This window comes from Cupressus sempervirens, chromosome 2 (assembly GCF_028749045.1).
Source record: "Cupressus sempervirens isolate cs-2001-9-10 chromosome 2, ASM2874904v1, whole genome shotgun sequence".
NCBI lineage: Eukaryota > Viridiplantae > Streptophyta > Pinopsida > Cupressales > Cupressaceae > Cupressus > Cupressus sempervirens.
This window is the reverse complement of record NC_143119.1, coordinates 380877061-380895956: the sequence shown is the minus strand read 5'-3', so window position 1 is coordinate 380895956 and position 18896 is coordinate 380877061. Positions and strand designations below refer to the sequence as shown.

Here is an 18896-nt window from a genome sequence, read left to right as displayed (position 1 = left end):
GATCACTATTTTCATCAGAGAGACATCAAATTCTCGAGGAGAAATTTTGAATCAGACTAGTGGAAAAAATTTCCAGTGATCAGAGATCAGATCAGGGAGCTGGCAATAGATTTTTGTATTTTCAATTCATTTCTATTTTGAGCTGTACAGATTCAGGCAAGAGACTGGCACCATTGTGGGAGGAGAATATAGTTGCAGCAGTTAGTTTTGGGTAAAACGACTTCAGCAGCATGCAGATCAGTGTTTTTATCAACAACCTTAATAATTTCTTGAACCATTGAAGCCAGCCGTACAGCCCAGGTAGAATTCACATCATCCTCCAGGTTGGACATAGAGTTCAGTGAATTAATTCGGGGTAATTCAGAGCTCTAAGTTGGATCAGATTCCCCCAGACCTGGACAGCAGGTATAGATTGGAGGAGAGAGACTTGATTATTGTCAATCTGTTTGCTGATCAAGCTTGCTACAGACTGTACAGACCTGATATGGATATGCTAGTAATTATTTGATGAAATTAAATCAGAAATTAGTTATTTTTTAGTTAATTACTTATTGTTTAATTCTTTCCACTATTTCTTTGTTCTGTTTTAGCAATTGCATCCCAAATATCAAAAATTCCAAAGAAATTAGAAAGATAAGAATATAGTTCATATATCGCAAAAACCAATAAAATTACACTTTCTTATTGTATCACTGGCCAAAGACATAAACGCAAGCAAAAACCAGATTTTTCCCTAAGAAATCCAGTCAGGGATCTTTCATCACTGGACAATTCTGTAGGATTTTAGCAACATTTACTTGGATATTATGCTTCCTTTGAAAAAAGAAATCAATAATCAAATATGTAACTTTTATATAATAAAAGAGGAATCCCAAATGTGGACTGCAGTGAATGTTTGCTAGAGATAAAATATTACGAAATGCATAATACTGCCTGTGTTCAAAACTTGAAGACCAACTCATACAGTTTTATGTTAAAAAAAATTATATCAATAAAACAGACCTGTAAATACCAAACTGTCACATTCATAGTACAGTTCACAGAAGCAATATACAGTAAATCAGAGCAATTCAAAAGAACATTGGGAGTAATTATTTCTTGTATTATAATCTATGAGCTACTCAAATACGTTTTTCCTTGATATATGTCAGTGACATGACACAGCAAGATTATGCTCAAGTACAATTTGACTCCTAACCTATGTTAAGTACATTATCTTCTGTAGATTAAGTAATATTGACAAAAGTGGAGCTCGTGAAATCTAAGGTTATTCTTCAACTTACCACAAGCCGGAAAAAGACTCAGTAGAGATGTGGAGGCATACATAAAAGGTAATTAATTAAGGGCTCTGGTTATTGCATGCGATATCAGCAGCTTGTGAGACAAATTAACAATGGCATGAAGTACAACCACTTAAAAGTGCTTGAAATAAGACATGCATAGAAGTAATTGTATGTTACAAAATAATTTACTTTGCATGTTTTATGATCAAAACATTCTGATTTCAGAATTAGTTGAGATGCAGTTTTAGTTTTCATGCATAACTTTGTGTATCTTAGTATTTGAGAAATTCCAATTTCAGAATTAGCAACAAAGAAGACAGCTTGAAACAGTCAACAGAATCAATATTTATATTAGAACTGAAACCCACTCTAAATAAAACCATTATTTTCACAGAATACAAAACACGTCCCACCTTGACCAATATCTGTCCAATATGGTGCTCAATTTTGTCCCAAACCCTTTAACAGGTCTAGACTGTACCAATTCCTCCAGCTCTCGCCAACCCTAATCCACACAATGACCAAATAGAAAATGATGCTTAAAGATTCTAGAGACAGAGAAGCATAGAAAATAGTGCAATATGAATTGGAACAAGAAAGAACAGGTAGAAAGTGAAATATTGAGGAAATGCAAGTGACCGGAATAAGCAGATTTGTATTCTTTTTTTTTGTATATTAAAAAGAGAACAGACAACTGCAGCCGTGCATCAACACAAGAACATAAGGGAGAAAAGTGACAAGCGGGATATTTCAAAAAAGGAAGCTGTGAATATAGCACGCACTTGATGAAGCACCCAAAATCCGGATATTTTAATAGCTTCTAAATAATGACTTCTAAAACATAGGCCTGAGCAGCATGGCAAACTTTCCATTTTTGTTGTTCACAATTTTAAGTTTGGTTACAAATGGTTGCTAAAATGTTATACAAGAACATGGTATTCTTACATGTTCAATATTTCAAAATTCAACAAATGTCGCCTACTGATTAGTAGATACCTTGTACTTCTCTATCTTCTCATATTTAAATTTTTCTTGTAATTTTAGTGTTTAGTTTTGTTTCCTATTCGTTTATTTACCTAAATTTTCTTCCTATTTCACGTCGCCTAGAAAAAGTATTATTGGTCTTATCAAAAAGTGCATGGTACTGAACAGAGGTCAGCAAATTTAGAAAAACTTTTAACCTGTAACACATTGAACAAATTGTGACAGATAATACAATTGGCACATTTTAAAACAAGCATATCAACAAGACTGCGAGCCTTTGAAATTCTGTGATATAGTCCTCAAGAGTTCATTTTTGCCTCACTCTCGTGAGTTCCTTGAAGTATATTTAGGGGTGAGTCTAATCAAATTTTTCAATAAGTTTTGTTTTGAAGACATTATAGGACCTTATATTATTATGGTCATGAGTGATTAGGCCATAATACCACAATCATGTGCCACACCTTCTAACTGCAGTATGGTGAATGTAATGGCATCCCTTTTAGTCATGTGACTAAGTGTTAGGTATGCTCCTAATTTTTTAATCCATGGACGGGCCGTGATTTTCCCTGATCCATCAAAGTTGGTGATGTTTAATTTCCTATCTATGTTGTAAAGCTTGGTTGGCTTGGTTACTCCCTCTTTTAAGAATGATTTTTGAAGGGATGGTTAATCATGGTTGCATTAAGGGGATAAGGGGTCCAAGTTTTTCTTTAAACCTGATTAGATCAAAACAGAAAAGGGAACTTATTGACAAGGTTCAAGGAGATTTGGGCTTCACCAAGGATATAGAAGAGATCAAAAAAAAAATTCCAAGTAGTACAGAATCTAGAAGAGATTAAAAAAAATTTCCAAGTACTACAGAATCTGTTTTCTTTTGAACACTCTACTCATAACAAAGAAGCCCTTAAGAAATGGGCTTCACCAAGGATATAGAAGAGATTAAAAAAAAAAAATTCCAAGTACTACAGAATCTGTTTTCTTTTGAACACTCTACTCATAACAAAGAAGCCCTTAAGAAATGTCTGAGATAAATTCCTAACCTGAAATAATGGAAAAATCTTTGAAAACTAATATCACAATAGAAGAGAATGAAGCAGCTATAAGAGATATGGCCAATGATAAGTCACCGGGGCTAGATGGACTGCCAGCTGAATTCTATAAGAAAAATATTGATTAGATTAGCTTAGAACATATGGATCTCAATAGTGAAGCTTTTGAGAAGGGAACTCTGGGACCTCACACTAATAGAGGAGTCATTAAGCTTATCCCTAAAAGAAAGGATAAATGTCAAGTTAAGAATGGAGAACTATAACTATTTTGAATTTATCATACAAAATTATTGCTAAACTTCTTGCTAGTAGAATTGCAGGCTTATTAAATGAAGTTGTCTCTGCTATCCAAACTGACTTCAACAAGGGCAGGTATATACTTGAGAATCTCATCACCAGTTGGGAAGCACTTCACTGGACAAAAAAGGATGCACAAAACTCTGCTATTATTCTTTTGGATTTTAACAAAGAATATGATCAGATAGAATAGGCATTTGTGAATGGAATGCTTGAGGCACTTGGATTTCCGCCTTACTTTTGTAAATGGGTTGACATTTTATTTAAGGATTCCTCCACTGTGATAGACATTAATGGAGAATTGTCAGAACCTATCACTCTTCAAAGATCAATCACACAAGGTTATCCTATAGCTCCAGGCCTTTATATCTTAGGTGCAGATGCTCTCTTCTACATTATTAGATCTCCCTCTTTGGGAAAATCTGTTAAAAAAATTGCATTTCCTAATCAGGAAGAACTTCTCAACACTCAATTTGTAGATGACACAACTTTTGTGGAGGTAAATGAATCAAATTTTGATAATATGTTGAATAGACTCCAATCTTTGTTTGGCTTCTAGAGAAAAAATTACTCCTCACAAATCCACAGTTTTGGGTTGGCATGAGATAGTACCTACTTGGTTCAAACTTCAAAAGATAAATGATGAATTTTGGCAGGACCCAGTACCATTATTAGATACCTTGGAATCCCATTTGCAGTTTCTCCCCCCACTGCAAACATCTGGGCATGGACGTACTCAAAAATTGAAAAGAAGCATCATAAATGGAAAACCTGCCTATTGTCTCTAGCTAGCAGAGCTCAAATTGTTCAAAATGTATTGGCATCCCATTCCATTTATTTTGCTAGCTTTCAGATAGAGAAACTTGACAAGATTATGTGGGATTTTCTATGGTCAAATGGCAAGGATAATAAGAAAAGGTATGCAGTAAAATAGGATTGCTGTTGTACGCCTAAGAAATTAGGAGGATTGGAGATGGGAGATCTCAGATCTCATCGTATGGCTCTAGCCTCAAAATGGATCCTCAAATCTATCAATGGCAATCAACTTTGGAAGGTACTCATGAGAAACAACATTGTAAGATCTTCCATTAAATAAGGCAAGCATTGGGAAAACTTGTCTTTATGTGACATGATTTTAGGTGACTTCGATGTTAAAGTTTGTTGCTCAAATGTGTTTGCTTCTCTTTGGAAGGCATGGACACAAGTGAGAAGACTTTTATGTTGCAAAGATGTTGTTGATGGTCCCCATGCTTCTATATCATTGATAGGTCTCTTTGGTGGGGAGTGAAAATTAATGGTAAACCCCTCACTCTTACCCAAAGTGGCTTAGTAAAACAATGGAATGGCAAAGGCATCTCAGTGATTGGTGACATCTTGATTTATAATAGGTTAGGGACACAGAATGAGATTAGGGACAAATTTGATATTCCATATTGTTGTGACCTTTTGTCACTCCATCGCCCATTCATGGGACCCCATCTCTTCACTGCTCTTTCATTTCCTTTTGTGTTGTCTCATGGCTCTAGTTTCCATCCTTTTGGTTTCCCAAAAACCCATTTGGAGGAAAGTTATAAATTTTTGTATAAGAAGTGTAACCAAGTCATGTAATAATTATTCTTGACATATTATTCTCTATGTAATAAATTGTACAAGGCAGTAATGTAGAGGAGCTGACTTAATTGCTTCTTGTGTGTCCTCTAACCTCAGCCTTGTTGATGTCAGTTTTGTACCACTACATAACATATAGGAATTGAATACTTCATATAGAATACCAAACACTCAACCCTCTCTTGAAAAGTAAATACTCATGAAGAACATGAGAAAAACACCAAGGTTCCTTAAACCTGTGGATACTAACTCAGTTAGATTAATGTGATTTGCTGGTTAATCACGTAGGCGGACTTATGTTGCTCTTTCAAGGATGTCAAACTTTTGCTGTGATGATGATGAAATCTAGCTTTGCAATGTATATTAGCGCCAAATGATGTTGATGGTGATGATGGAGGGTATGTCCACCAGCAATGCTTCTAATTTTCTAACTTTCTTCTTGAATGAACTCCAACTACTAAGCTACTTGCTGCTTTACTTCTACTCCTATGAATGGAAAGATTAGCAAAAAGACGGGAATCAAATCTGATGAAAGCTTACCAGCGGCGCTACCTCCATAGATGCAATGATTCAAGGGAAAAAAGACTAGATTACCACACAAGGCTTCCTAACAAGCCACTAGGATGCTAGTGGCCTAGTTTATGGATCCCTATCAAACACCCACTAATATCACGATACAACTATCCATCTATTCTTACTCTTGCTTAACAACTTTCTTGATATAAAATCTACTTTAACAACTTCAATGAAATTTAACTTTAACTATTGAAAGTAGAAACCATGCAATAATACCAAGTGTTCTTAATCACCATGCAAGTCACAACACTGATACGAGAAGCAATTTTGGTATTACCTTATGCAACAATTTCCTTCAAACCTTTACAAACCTTTACAAATGAGACCAAATGGCCTTATATAGGTGCCAATATTACAACCAACGATAGAGATTAAGAGGCAAAATCAACGATCAAGATCAAATCCCAGAAACCCTAACTAGGGTTGCCACCCCATCGGCCAATGAGAAGACACCATCTCATCAATGGACCAATGAAAAAAAGGGAAGTGACAACCAATGAGAAGGCACCAAAATGGTAGCCAATCAAAATCGGACACCTATCCTACCCAAGAAGGAGAATTTGCCACTTGGGCTTTCATCAAATGATCCTAATTCTACCCTTTTCTTTCATCTTTTTAACCAAGGCAATGAAATTGGCTAGCCTGTCGTTGACTTCCTTCATGGAGGGAAAAGTCTTGAGTTCAGCTGAATTCATCATGTTGCTCACTGCTTGCAGTGTCTTCTCATGATCCTTCTCATATTCTTTCACATATCCGATAAAGGCAATGAGGGAGGCAAGGGTGCCCAAATGTTTCTTCCTGATTGCAACCTTCCCCAACTCATCCAATTTTGACCCAAACTCTATCTCATTGACGTTCTCCTCTTTAATATCTTCAAAATCAAATGCAACCCCAACATTGCCCAACATTGTTGAAATGGAGGTGTCAATGCCTGGGCTATGCTGTGTAATCTCATTCCGTATCTCTTCAAGTATCCTCAATCTGATGGTCAAAGCAACATACCAAGACTCCACCATACTCATTACCCCTTCATCCATCAACTTGGTTCTCTCCAAATATCTCTCTGGTAACCCAATAATTGCTCGTAGCCTAGGAATGGCTAAGTCTTTGACTGGAAGGAAATTCTTCCACTCCCCTTCGAATGTTTTGAATTTGTCTTTAATAGCCACTAATGACCTAAATGTCAAGATATAGGAAGGCAAGTAATTTCGCCCATCTTGAATTATATCACTAGTCCAATCCTTGATTTCATGCAGCTGAGCCAATATCTCTTCTATGTTGCTCTCGCTGACTTGCGGAAGGGCTGCCTGATGCAACTGTCGGATAGGCTAGCAATCTCTCCAATACTTGTTTTCGGCCTCCAACTTTACAATACTCTCATTCGCCTTCCTCAACCTTTCTCTAATTGAAACCATGCCTTCCCGGATCTCCTCACATTCCATGTCATCCGTGATTCTTCCCAAGTTATGCCCTACTATCTCATATTCCTGGGCTACAATCCCATCCACTGCCTTACTAACCTCTGTTATAGCAATCTAAACTTTTGGTGACCCTCATCATCACTCCTGATTACTTTTGCCTCTGTTTTTGCAACTTGTTTATGTTTCTCCTATCTTCCTTTTCCACTAACCCTTGAATATCTTCAATTGTTCTGACAATCACCACCTCGCCTCTTGGCATAAGCATTTGCCTTAACCATAGTGGTGCAGTGCATCTCCCCAAATCTGGATTCGATTCAACTAGCAAAACATCACCAACAGCCTCAGGTGCCTGGCTTACTTTCTCAATATCAATTGGCCTATCCTCTTCTTCACTAGTGACTGTCATGCAATCTCCATGTTGGTTCTTTGAGATAGGAGAGTATTTGGTACTATTACTGTAACCACTCGATTCTGAATCAGAGCTCACCTCTACCACGACCCCTTGTCCACTTGTATTAACCTCTTGGCTGCTAGCCTTAATTATGCTCTCCCCTCACGGCGCTGCATTCTGTCTCTTTGTTGGAGGCTCCTGATGTTCTTTACTTTTCTCAACCTCCAAATTTCTCTTCTTGCTCTTAACTATTCTTTGTTGCTGGCTACTACACCCACCTTTTTGTCTAACTGACTCCGCTGGACCTTTTTTCTCCAGTTTCATCTTCTCATAAGTAAGGTGTACCCTCCGACTTTGTAATTGCCTTAACTTCTCATTATACCATGACTTAGTGTGTAGATCAACTATCCTTGTAACTACCTCTAAGGACTGATGATCATCCCAATCCACTAGACCCAATTATGTTCCATCCACTGTATCATAATATTTCCTTAGTACATTTTCATCATCTTCCAATTGATCGGGATTATCAAAGCCTCTCCATCTGATCGCCCTCATCATGTCCACTGAAAACCTTGAAAAAGCTAGTTTCCTCACATGAAACTCATCCTGTGCATTAGCCCAAAAATCTTCTATAGTAGGAATATGTTTGAATGTGTTTTCGTGAGATGCCTTGATAAGACCATTAGGATCGAATCCCTTCCTTGCTCAATACCATCCTAAATGATACCATTCTAACTCCTCCATAGCTGCAAAGGTGACAAGATTGGGGCAAGTATCATTACCTATTCCAAATGAGAAGGTAATCCCTATCTTACCTTTAAGCTTCATCATCTTGTCATAATGATCAAGTTGCCTAGCCAATTCCACCAAAACTATTCTATCAGGTGGGTACCTGGGAAGTCTCTTGGGACAAACTGTACTTCCTGCTACTCTGATATATGTGAATTGCGGAAATTGGATGAACCAACTCCCATACTTCTTAACTTTTGCTTCTGCTTCCAATGAGAGCCTCCTAGCAGGTGTCCCTTGTAATATCCTTGTCGTCTTCATGGCGAAGGCGTCACAAAACATCTTATAATCTTTGGTGTTGTGCAAATGAAGCTGTGCATAGCACTCATGCACTAGACATTGCCCAAACCCATCGCCAATCACTCCTAAGGCCTTAAGTCCAGGATGTTCATATAGTCTCGCAATCAGATAGAAAAGGTAGAACCCCATGTAGAATTGCTTTTGAATTTGTATTGTCCTTAGTTGCAACTCTAAATTTTCACTTATAATTCTAGCCCAACCAAATTTTCTCTTTCCATTTTCAATTTTATCAATAAAATAGTAGATCTAGTTCTCGAATTGCATACCTTGAGCCATGCCCATGATCGGGCTGAGAAGCACAATAAGGTCACCATACTCTAATTTGAAATCTGACTTGGTAACTCCCTTCTTCCCTTCGTGTAACCAATTCTGCTTGAAATGAATAAAGTAGGTCTCCTGATTATCCTAAAAGAATTTGGCCACCTAATCCATCATTACCACTATCATGCCTTTCAACTGGGGAATATTTAATACTTCTTCGACCACTTGTCCTGTTGATGTTAGCCAACACTCTCTTCCCTTCATCAAAAATGATGGACTTCATCACAATATCAAATCGAGATGCACACTCCATTACCAATTCCGGACAAGGCAAGGTAGGAGGGAAAGTCGCCGCGTGTATAATTTCGCTCTTGTAGATCTTCTTTGCCGTGGGGGATTGTCTTTCCTTCAATCTATCCTTCAACTGTACCATATTTATCGTCCCAATATTGGTATCACCTATTTGCGTCACTTTTGAGAAGAAGGTGGTTTTAGGAATCATGTCTTCCTTATCTTTTTTTGTATTCATTCCCTTTGGGTTCTTGCTTAATCTAACATCCACCATCCTAAACACTTATTTCTGCCCCTTCGCTCTAAATGATATGCACTACACTTATCAATCGCCAAACTTCTTTCTATCGATGGACTCTAGTTTATGTTGCCTCTCCAAATCCTATCTATACACTTATCAATCTCCAAACTTCAATCCTAGGGGTAGGACTACCAATTATTTCTGCCTCTTCGTTACCTTAGGATGTGATGGAACCTAAAATGTTAGGTCTCCATTTGTGAAATGATGTTGAAAATTGATGATATCAAAGGATTTATAAGCATGAACAAGATTGCCAAGGTAACCATTACCAATATTGCAAGTACGAGGAGCCAAACTCACTGTTTGAATGAAGTGGAAATTACCTTCAATTTGCCAAACTTGTTGAAATACTATGAATATAAATTGAAATAATACTATTGACAAAAGTGAGTAAAGCATCTGCAGCTTGCATAATGTCTACATAGAAATAATGATACATGGATACACTCAGCAAATGATAAAATATTCTACAGCATATAGAGGTCAGCATATTGGAGATATGATTTACTCAGTCAGTGAAATATATGTTCTCTTCAAGGAAATATCTTATCTTGAGGATTCCAGACCATGTTCTAATCAAATGCTTGTTGGGACTGACAAAACATTTGGCACTTTAATTACATATCACATTTCTGACAGACATATGGGGCCATGTATACAAAAGAAGAAGTCATGAAGTTTAGAAGTTTCAAGGTGTGATGTCAAATCTATAGATAGAACTTACATGATATCAGAGTTCTGGGACGTGAACTCTAATGGAGACAGATTTTGAAGATTGAATTCAATTAGGGTGTATGAATGATGTGTTTGTTTTATTCAAAGGAATATGATAAAAGACCAAGTCAAACACAATCAATCAAATGACAATCTTTAGCACTAATGAAGAAATTGTTAAATATGAAGCAAAATATAATTGGGGACACAACAACTATATCCTTCATATCTCCTAGAATGGTGATGATATTATCAAGAGGCAGTGATCTACATATATAATCACAATATGATTAGCATACATATCCGAGTGAGGAAATACGTGTGGTCAATATAGTGTAACGAAGTAAACATGGATGCAGATATGAAAGTAAGCATGAGCCTCAGTTGCTGAAGAATGGTCTTCCAAGAGATTTTAAGTGTTTTGGTGTGATTCCGTCTATGCTCTTCATTCTGTGAGCATTTAGATTTTAGTCCAGAGCCGTATGAAAAAGAGGAACATATTTGTGACTCCTTGATAAGTTTATATCTGACGCTGCTTTGTATTTGTTGCAGATAAGGAAGAGGTGAATTGAGCAAGTACGGATAGAATGTTATCTTCAGGCACCCGAGTGGAGGATGGAGACATGAACATACTGTTGCAAAGTCAGAAGACTATTTGTGAACCTACACACAGGAAAAAGAATGATGTGTTGTGATCTCTAGGTGACCTTTTCGTTTTATGGTGCCGTCAGGTCTGAAAATGAACAAGGGAATTGAAAAAATGCACCCGACTCCATGGAGATAAAGAGTAGGGTCATATAAACCGTCAAGCACACACCCAAATAGGTGGATACGAAGGCAAAGAAAAGGCGTCAACTAGTAAATATGGATGCAAATCATGGAGGTTCCTGCAACGACCGTCCAACCTCTATAATATATTTGAGATATATTTAATAGCTTCCTATTACCATTGCGGAGTTTCTAGCAATGGCTTTATTACGCAAAAATAGAGATAATGTTGTGTTATGGTCAACTTTTAACACCATAATCATTCAATTGAAGTGCGATTAGGTGTTGTGAAAAGTGGTGACTTTTTATTTGCACCCTTTCACTTGCTTATAAATACATGTAAAATCATTCAAGACTGACAATTCATATTCATATTAAATTTTTACATATCAGATGCACACTTTGATATATTATATTCTTTCATTAGTAAAGGATTGAGTGACTGAACAAAGCTCATGGATTTGAATTATTGGGTGAATTTTATGCGGTCCAGATAAATTTGCAGTAGATGGATCATCCGTAAGGAGTTTCTCTATGTGCAATTTTTATTTCTGGCACAATCTGTAAGCGTGTCTTTTTATTTATTTGCATTACGGTTATAAATATTATTGTGTCCTTTATAATTATTTTTTAAATTCTATAAATATTTTAATGTTTGGATAAGTGGACTAGGTCATTATTGTATTTTAAATTTGATAAACATAGATATTGTGAAATATTTAATTATTTCCATATTTATGTCTAGTTTGTCTCCATATCACAGGAGTTAAAGTGCATCCTAAACTAGTTTAAAATTGCATTTGTACAATTGATCTGTTGCGTCTAGATTATTAATTTCTTTATAGTTTAAATACATTGAACTTTATAAAGTTGTATGTTTCAACTTATAATATTGACTCTGATTACCCATTTAATTAAGCACTAGACTTTATCTTGCTCTTGATTCATAATCCATATGTTGGCAATAATTTCTTTTCTTTTCTCTAAAGAATTAATATATTCATTTGTTGCATTAATCTATAATTATTTAAAAACATTCATATTTTCATTTATTATTATTAATTCAAATAATTGCAAGTTTGAGGTTTTCTACAATTCTTTCCATTTGGAAAACTTTTATTGCATTTGCATTCTAATCAATCTACTATAAGCATCCTGGGCTTAAGTGTGTTGTTCAAGATTAGGTACACCCGCCTTGGTTTTGCAGAGCCAGAAGTGCAGGGGATTTGGATCGCATCGATCAATCTCGTCAAGTTGGCCATAACCGATTGGATATCCCAACATCGAGTTGGCAAGACTCAAAGGATTCCAATTTGCAGTTTTGGGAACCAACAGATTGGTGACTATTGGGGAAATGTTGCAAAACAAACCCTAAGAGTTTCTGATTGTAGACTAGTAAGAGTTAGATTCTATTAAATTTGTTGAAACATTTTGATATATTTGAAATTCTAAATCGATAAGTTTTTACGGTGCATTTAATTTCCTTGAAGATTTCAAACTCTCGGAATTATTTTATATATCTTAAATTGCTTTATGAAGATTTGATCTTGTAGAAGCATTATATGTTTTTCTTTAAGCTTTTTCTAAAGATTCAATCTTTGGGTGACATATACTCTCCTGGAAGGAAGAACTCAAATTCTTGAAGATCATTCATTTCCTCCATTTGGAGGTGATGACTCTATTGTATTTTGATTGGTACTTTAACAAAAGGAGTGCTCGGATCATCAGTGACTCTGCTGAGGGAGAGGACTCAAAAAGAAATGTTAGATAGTCTTTCAAATGTATCGATCATTTGAAAGAAAGCCTTTTGTTCCAGATGGCATCACGCCATTGGATTTCACCAATTTTGATTATGAACCTAGCAATTTATCTCCAAAGCTTTCACAACTAGTACCAAAATTCCATGGAGAATGGGATGAATTGGCAATTCAACATTTGGATGGATTCTACACATTTATAGAAGATTATGAGATTTGTTTGGAAAATCAAGTGATGGAGTTGTTTGCCAAAACATTAAAGAATGATGTGAGACAAGCATATGAATCACTACCCACGCTGTGTATCTCGTCTTGGAAGGAATTTGAACAGTGGTTCCTTTATGAATTTCATGATACAAGTGAAGAAGGTGACATGTATTATGAACAATATGAAGACCAAAGCTGCAACATGGAAGAGGATCTTGATATGTCTCTACTTGATGCCTTTTTCATTATAGAAAGATATGAAGGTGAGACTTCAGCACATTTGTTTTTTAGGATGCTAAATGCTTATGATGAGATTCCATCAAACCTAAGCCTCCTTACAAGGAATTTTTGAACAAAACTGTTAAGTTGAGATGTCGCCGAAGGACCCTGACGTGAAGCTTCTTCAAATATGGGATCAAGCTATTAAAGATGAAGCAAAAGATACTAAAGTAATACAAGAACATAATGGCGTTTCAGATTCAAATGTAGAACTGGAAGAAAAATCCAATCATGATGAGACCGGTAAAGAATTACATTGTGAAGATCATAGAAATGATGAAGAGGATTCTTAGTGTGGATGAGGTTTCGACCTTGTTAGACATGGAATATCAAAAGTATGTTCAAAAGGTGGTCAGATTTTTCTTCCCATACACAAAGAAAAGCAAACTAATGAGACAATAAGTGTGTCCTATGAAACATTCAATGAACAAAATCCATTTATCTTGTCAAATCCATATTACTTTCATGAGGAAGAAACAAACAAACTAGAAGAAGCATATAGTTCTCAGGAGGATGACATATTTCTTGAAAATGTGCATTGTGGTCTAAGTATAGAAAGAGATCTATTTAGATACAATTTCAAAGAATTTTCAGATCCTGTATATGATGGAATAGTAGAAGGAAATTTCGAAGACAATGTGAACATAATATTTTGTGAAAGTGAAGAAGAACAACATGAGAAAATGTCAGATGAAAATTCTCCTAGAAGTATACCCAAGTTTTCTGTGTTCCTGAATCCATTTTCCGAAAATGATTTCCTATGGACTCCAATATATCAGCATTATAATAAAGATAGCAGGCTTGATGACAGTTTTGAAGTGGATAAAACTCATTATGTGCAAGTAGACGATGAAATATGTATAGGTTCATCTTATGATCAGCAAGTACAAACATATGAGAGTGATTCTAAAAAATTCTCCAACTATCATGTTTCATCAGATTTTTGATAAAAGAGGAGTAATAGTTGCTGATTTTGAGCAGTCTTCAAAGCCCTTTTGTTATGAGGACCAACATCTAGCGTATGGAGAGCAAGCAAATTGCGCAGAAAATATTAGTCCAAATGCTTGTATAATCGGTCAAATGCGTGATCACAAGGATTCTTCATTCAACAAAGACCACATTGCGCTCGATAACCTCTCAAAGGCTAACCGTGAGTCAGATACCAAAGATTGTATAAGAATCGCCTAAATGGATTGTTTTCAAGTTTTCATCATCCTTCTTTTGAGGATTTTTCTTTTATGTATACTAATCAAATCAATGAAGTAAGAGATCAGATGTTTGGATTTAAAGATGATGGAATTTATTTCTTCTCAAATAATCTTGTTGATAAGACAAAGACAAATTATAATCCGAAACAAGTGATCAAGGACGATGATAGATTATGCAATGGTCTGAATTTTGCTAGAACAGCTAATCAGGCGAAGCCGGGATATAATACCATGATCAAAAGCAATGAGTTATTACACGATCAAAATCGAGTGTTCGATAGAGGAAAGGATCAGTGTTCATTTTGGGGGGCTTGGGGCCACCCAATTTCACCGTGCACCATGTTAAGCATGGATGTTCGTTTTGCTCCTCCAGAGACAGCTGGAATTCTCACTATACCCACAAGGAGCATATGTCCCCAATAAGAGCCACTGATAGAGCCTAAAAATTTAAGTCTCCATTTGTGAAATGATGTTGAAAATTGATGATATCAAAGGATTTATAAGCATGAACAAGATTGCTAAGGTAACCATTACCAATATTGAAAGTACAAGGAGCCAAACTCACTATTTGAATGAAGTGGAAATTACCTTCAATTTGCCAAACTTGTTGAAATACTATGAACATAAATTGAAATAATACAATTGGTAAAGGTGAGCAAAGCATCTGCAACTTGCATAATGTCTACATAGAAATAGTGATACATGGATACACTCAGCAAATGATAAAATATTCTGCAGCATTTAGAGGTCAGCATATTGGAGATATGATTTACTCAGTCTGTGAAATATATGTTCTCTTCAAGAGAAATATCTTATCCTAAGGATTCCACACCATGTTCTAATCAAATGCTTGTTGGGACTGACAAAACATTTGGCATTTTAATTACAAATCACATTTCTAACAGACATATGGGGTCATGTATACAAAAGAAGAAGTCATGAAGTTTAGAAGTTTGAAGGTGTGATGTCAAATCTGTAGATAGAACTTACATGACATCATATTTCTTGAAACGTGAGCTATAAAGTTTTGGTTGTCACCCACAACCAAGCTAAGAAAGCCACCCATTTTGACCCCCGCATGGAGAAGCAAAGGCTGTGGGAAGCACAGGAAGATATAGAAAGGGCAATGAAGGATACGAAATATATGAAAGATACTATTCCTGGAAAATCAGAGGGAGAGAACAATTTGGTGAATCAGATGCTCCAAATGGAGGTTCCCGTTAGACTTCAAGACCTATTACAAACAGTACCGCAACTAAGAACGGTATTATTGAATGCCCACACAAATCCGTTGGATATGAAGGAACAACCAACGGTACCAGGAGGGTCGGCCACAAATCCCATGTTGTTGACAGTAAGCAATGACCGTCACCTGGCAGTCGTCGAGATGGGAATCCTCAGAACCATCCTGACGGACACCATTGTGGATGGTGGGTTTGGGGTGAACGTTCTTCCCGAGGAGACATGGAAGAAATTGGGCAAGCCTACCTTGTGGCCACCCACATTCAACCTGCTCGACGCCGACTAGCAAGGGATAAAGCCCCTAGGGACTTTGGTGGCTCAACAATTAACCATTGAGACGCAGCCATTTGTGCTAGATTTCGTAGTGATTCCCTTGAAGAAAAAGGGATACAATGCCATTCTTGGAAGAGGATGGCTGGTGACCGCTAAAGTGAATCACAACTGGAAGAAAAATATTTTGTTGATGTAAAGTGGAGGGCGGAAGTTTTCCATTGATCTCCGAACTCAAATAGTAAGTGAAGAAATGGCATTGTTGTCAAAGTCCGAGTCAGATAGGGAACATCGGACAGATGAGCGAAGAACTCGTATGGATCCGAATGACGAAGGCATTTTAGAATTGGAAGAATGTTCAAGAGACGAGACCAGTTCACTAAATGGACTCTTCCATTGGCGGATGAGAGATTATGAGCTCTTCCATTCTTACATGCTTGGCATCGAGGAGCCAAAAGATGAGATGGAGGTATTTCCACCGGAGTTCGTAGAATACAAAGAAGACAACAAGGAGATCAATGAAAGTCTCGCCCATTGGTTTGAAGGGAAAGCTATAAGATACAAAGAGCTGTCAGTAGAGGCTACTAATCTTGGGGATGCAGAGAATCCGAGGAACATACTAGGTGGAGATGACTGGAACCCTGTACTGAAGGTCGCAGCATTTAAAATCTTTATGGAGTATAAAGATGTTTTTTGCGTGGACTTACAAGGATTTAAAAGGGGTCCCACCAGAAATGTGTGCCCACCGCATACCCTTGGTACCCGGAGCCACACCTGTGCGGAAGCGATCGTACAGAATGAACAAGTACACAACCCGTATCGATGAGGAAATACAATGAATGCTGGAAGTCGGCATAATATTTAAAGTTCAAACAAGTGAGTGGGTGTCACCAATTGTGATATCCATGAAGAAGGATGGGATCCAAATCCGGATATGTGTGGATTTCCGATGCTTGAATGCAGTCACAATAAAAGATCCTTTTCCAATCCCGTTCACCGACACAATTCTGGAAGAAGTGGCAGGACATGAGATATATTCCTTTATAGATGGATTCCTTGGCTATAACCAAATCTCCATCACTGAACAAGATAAGTTGAAAACTACTTTTGTGGTGGAGGATGGAGTGTATGCTTACAACCGAATGCCCTTCAGATTGTGTAATGCACCTGCTATGTTTCAGAGGATCATTTTGCACTTATTTGACAAAATGTCGGTAGGCAACTTTCGAGCATTTTTGGATGAATCGTCCATCTTCAGTGGATTGGACAACCACTTAAAGGCGCTCCAAGAATGTATGGAAAGGTGTCGGTGGGCTAGGCTAGCACAGAATCCAAAAAAATGTCGCTTCATGGTTCCTCAAGGAAAACTACTTGGGCACATTGTTTGCAAGTCAGGATTGAAGACTGACCCCGATAAAGTAAGGGTGATTGTGGAAATGGAGGCCCCGAAGGAGGTATCTGAAGCTCTTGCTTGCTGGGTTATGGTGGCTCACACTTTACAATGATGCATTGGAATGGGTGTTGCGTTACGATACATGCCAAAGAGTCGGCAAACCCCTCAAGAGGGACTTCATGCCATTAAACCCATCCCATGCCCAAAAGTTGTTTAAACGTTGGGGACTAGACTTTGTGGGTCCAATTAAGGCGAGTAGGGCCCAGCATTGCTGATACGTGGTGGTGGCCACAGAGTATTTAACAAAATGGGTAGAGGCACAAGCACTACCTGAGAACTTTGCAATAAGTATAGCAAAGTTTTTGTATGAACAGATCATCACACGGTATGGCATACCTATTCAGTTGACAAGTGACAGAGGGGGTCACTTTGCCAATCACGTGATTAGATTACTAACAACGGAATTCAAGATTTCTCATTTGTTGTCAAGTCCATATTACCCACGAGTTAATGGCCATGTGGAGGCAACAAACAAAATCCTTGTGGGCATCATATATAAATCATGCGAAGTCGAACAGGTAGACTGGGAGGAAAAGTTACCTTCAGCACTGTTGACCTACCACATGACATTCAAAGTCACAACTGGATAGACGCTGGTCCAATTAATGTTTGGCCAAGAAGTCGTGGTACCAGCCAAATTTATAGTCCCATGTCTGCAAATTGCAATCGAAAATAGACTCGGAGATATGGAGTCTACGTGAATGCTTATATCAATTAAACAAACTGGATGAATGCAAATTAACAGCGCAATGGGCAAAAGAGGTGGTGCAAACCCATCAAAAGGCGTGGCACGACAAACATTTGAAAAGAACAAGGTTTCAGCCAAGCCAACTCATGCTTCAGTACAATGGCCGCAACGAGATAAAACCAGGAAAATTCAAGGTTAAATGGTTGGGACCGTATAAAGTGAAAGAAGTCGGCAACAATGGATCCATAAAACTATGGACCTTGGACGAGCAAGAAATCCATGACGCCATCAATGGATCCAAGCTGAAAATTTATCGCGAACAGCAACAACGCAAAATGAGCGGAAACACATGACGAGAATTCAACTTATCAAGTTAGTTTAAAAAAATCAAAAAAAAAGACCTGCAGATTAAATGTCTCACGGACACACGTAGCCCCAACCCTAAGTGTTCTATAGACAATAAGTGCCCCGTGGAGACTAAGCCATGGACACTAAGGGTCATGCGGAAACATGTGGTTGCGGACACTAAGTGTCCCACAGACATGTGGCCACAAACCATTGGTGCCGCTCAAAACAAAAAGAAACCCCTGAGGAGATTGACAAAGGAATATTAAATTAGAAACCCCGCTGACACTTGTCATTATAAAATGTCCACCATGGTCAGAGGAAAAGAGCAAGGAACTTCCGTGGACTAGGAAAGGAAAGAAGTAAAGCCCTAGGGAGTGTAGCAAAGTGGGAAAGAACGAAGTGACACCT

The 18896-nt window shown here is 37.5% G+C and overlaps 1 protein-coding gene across 6 annotated transcripts in view; it reads right to left on the bottom strand.

Moving 5' to 3' along the window:
* LOC149572725 (protein ROOT HAIR DEFECTIVE 3-like) overlaps positions 1–18896 on the bottom strand; it is a 222895-nt gene that overhangs the window by 63125 nt on the left and 140874 nt on the right. For all 6 annotated transcript variants that reach the window (XM_089813819.1, XM_089813818.1, XM_089813817.1 and 3 more), the window contains one exon: positions 1697–1788. In XM_089813819.1, the coding sequence (XP_089669945.1) occupies positions 1697–1788 (92 nt within the window). The remainder of the gene's footprint in view (positions 1–1696; positions 1789–18896) is intronic.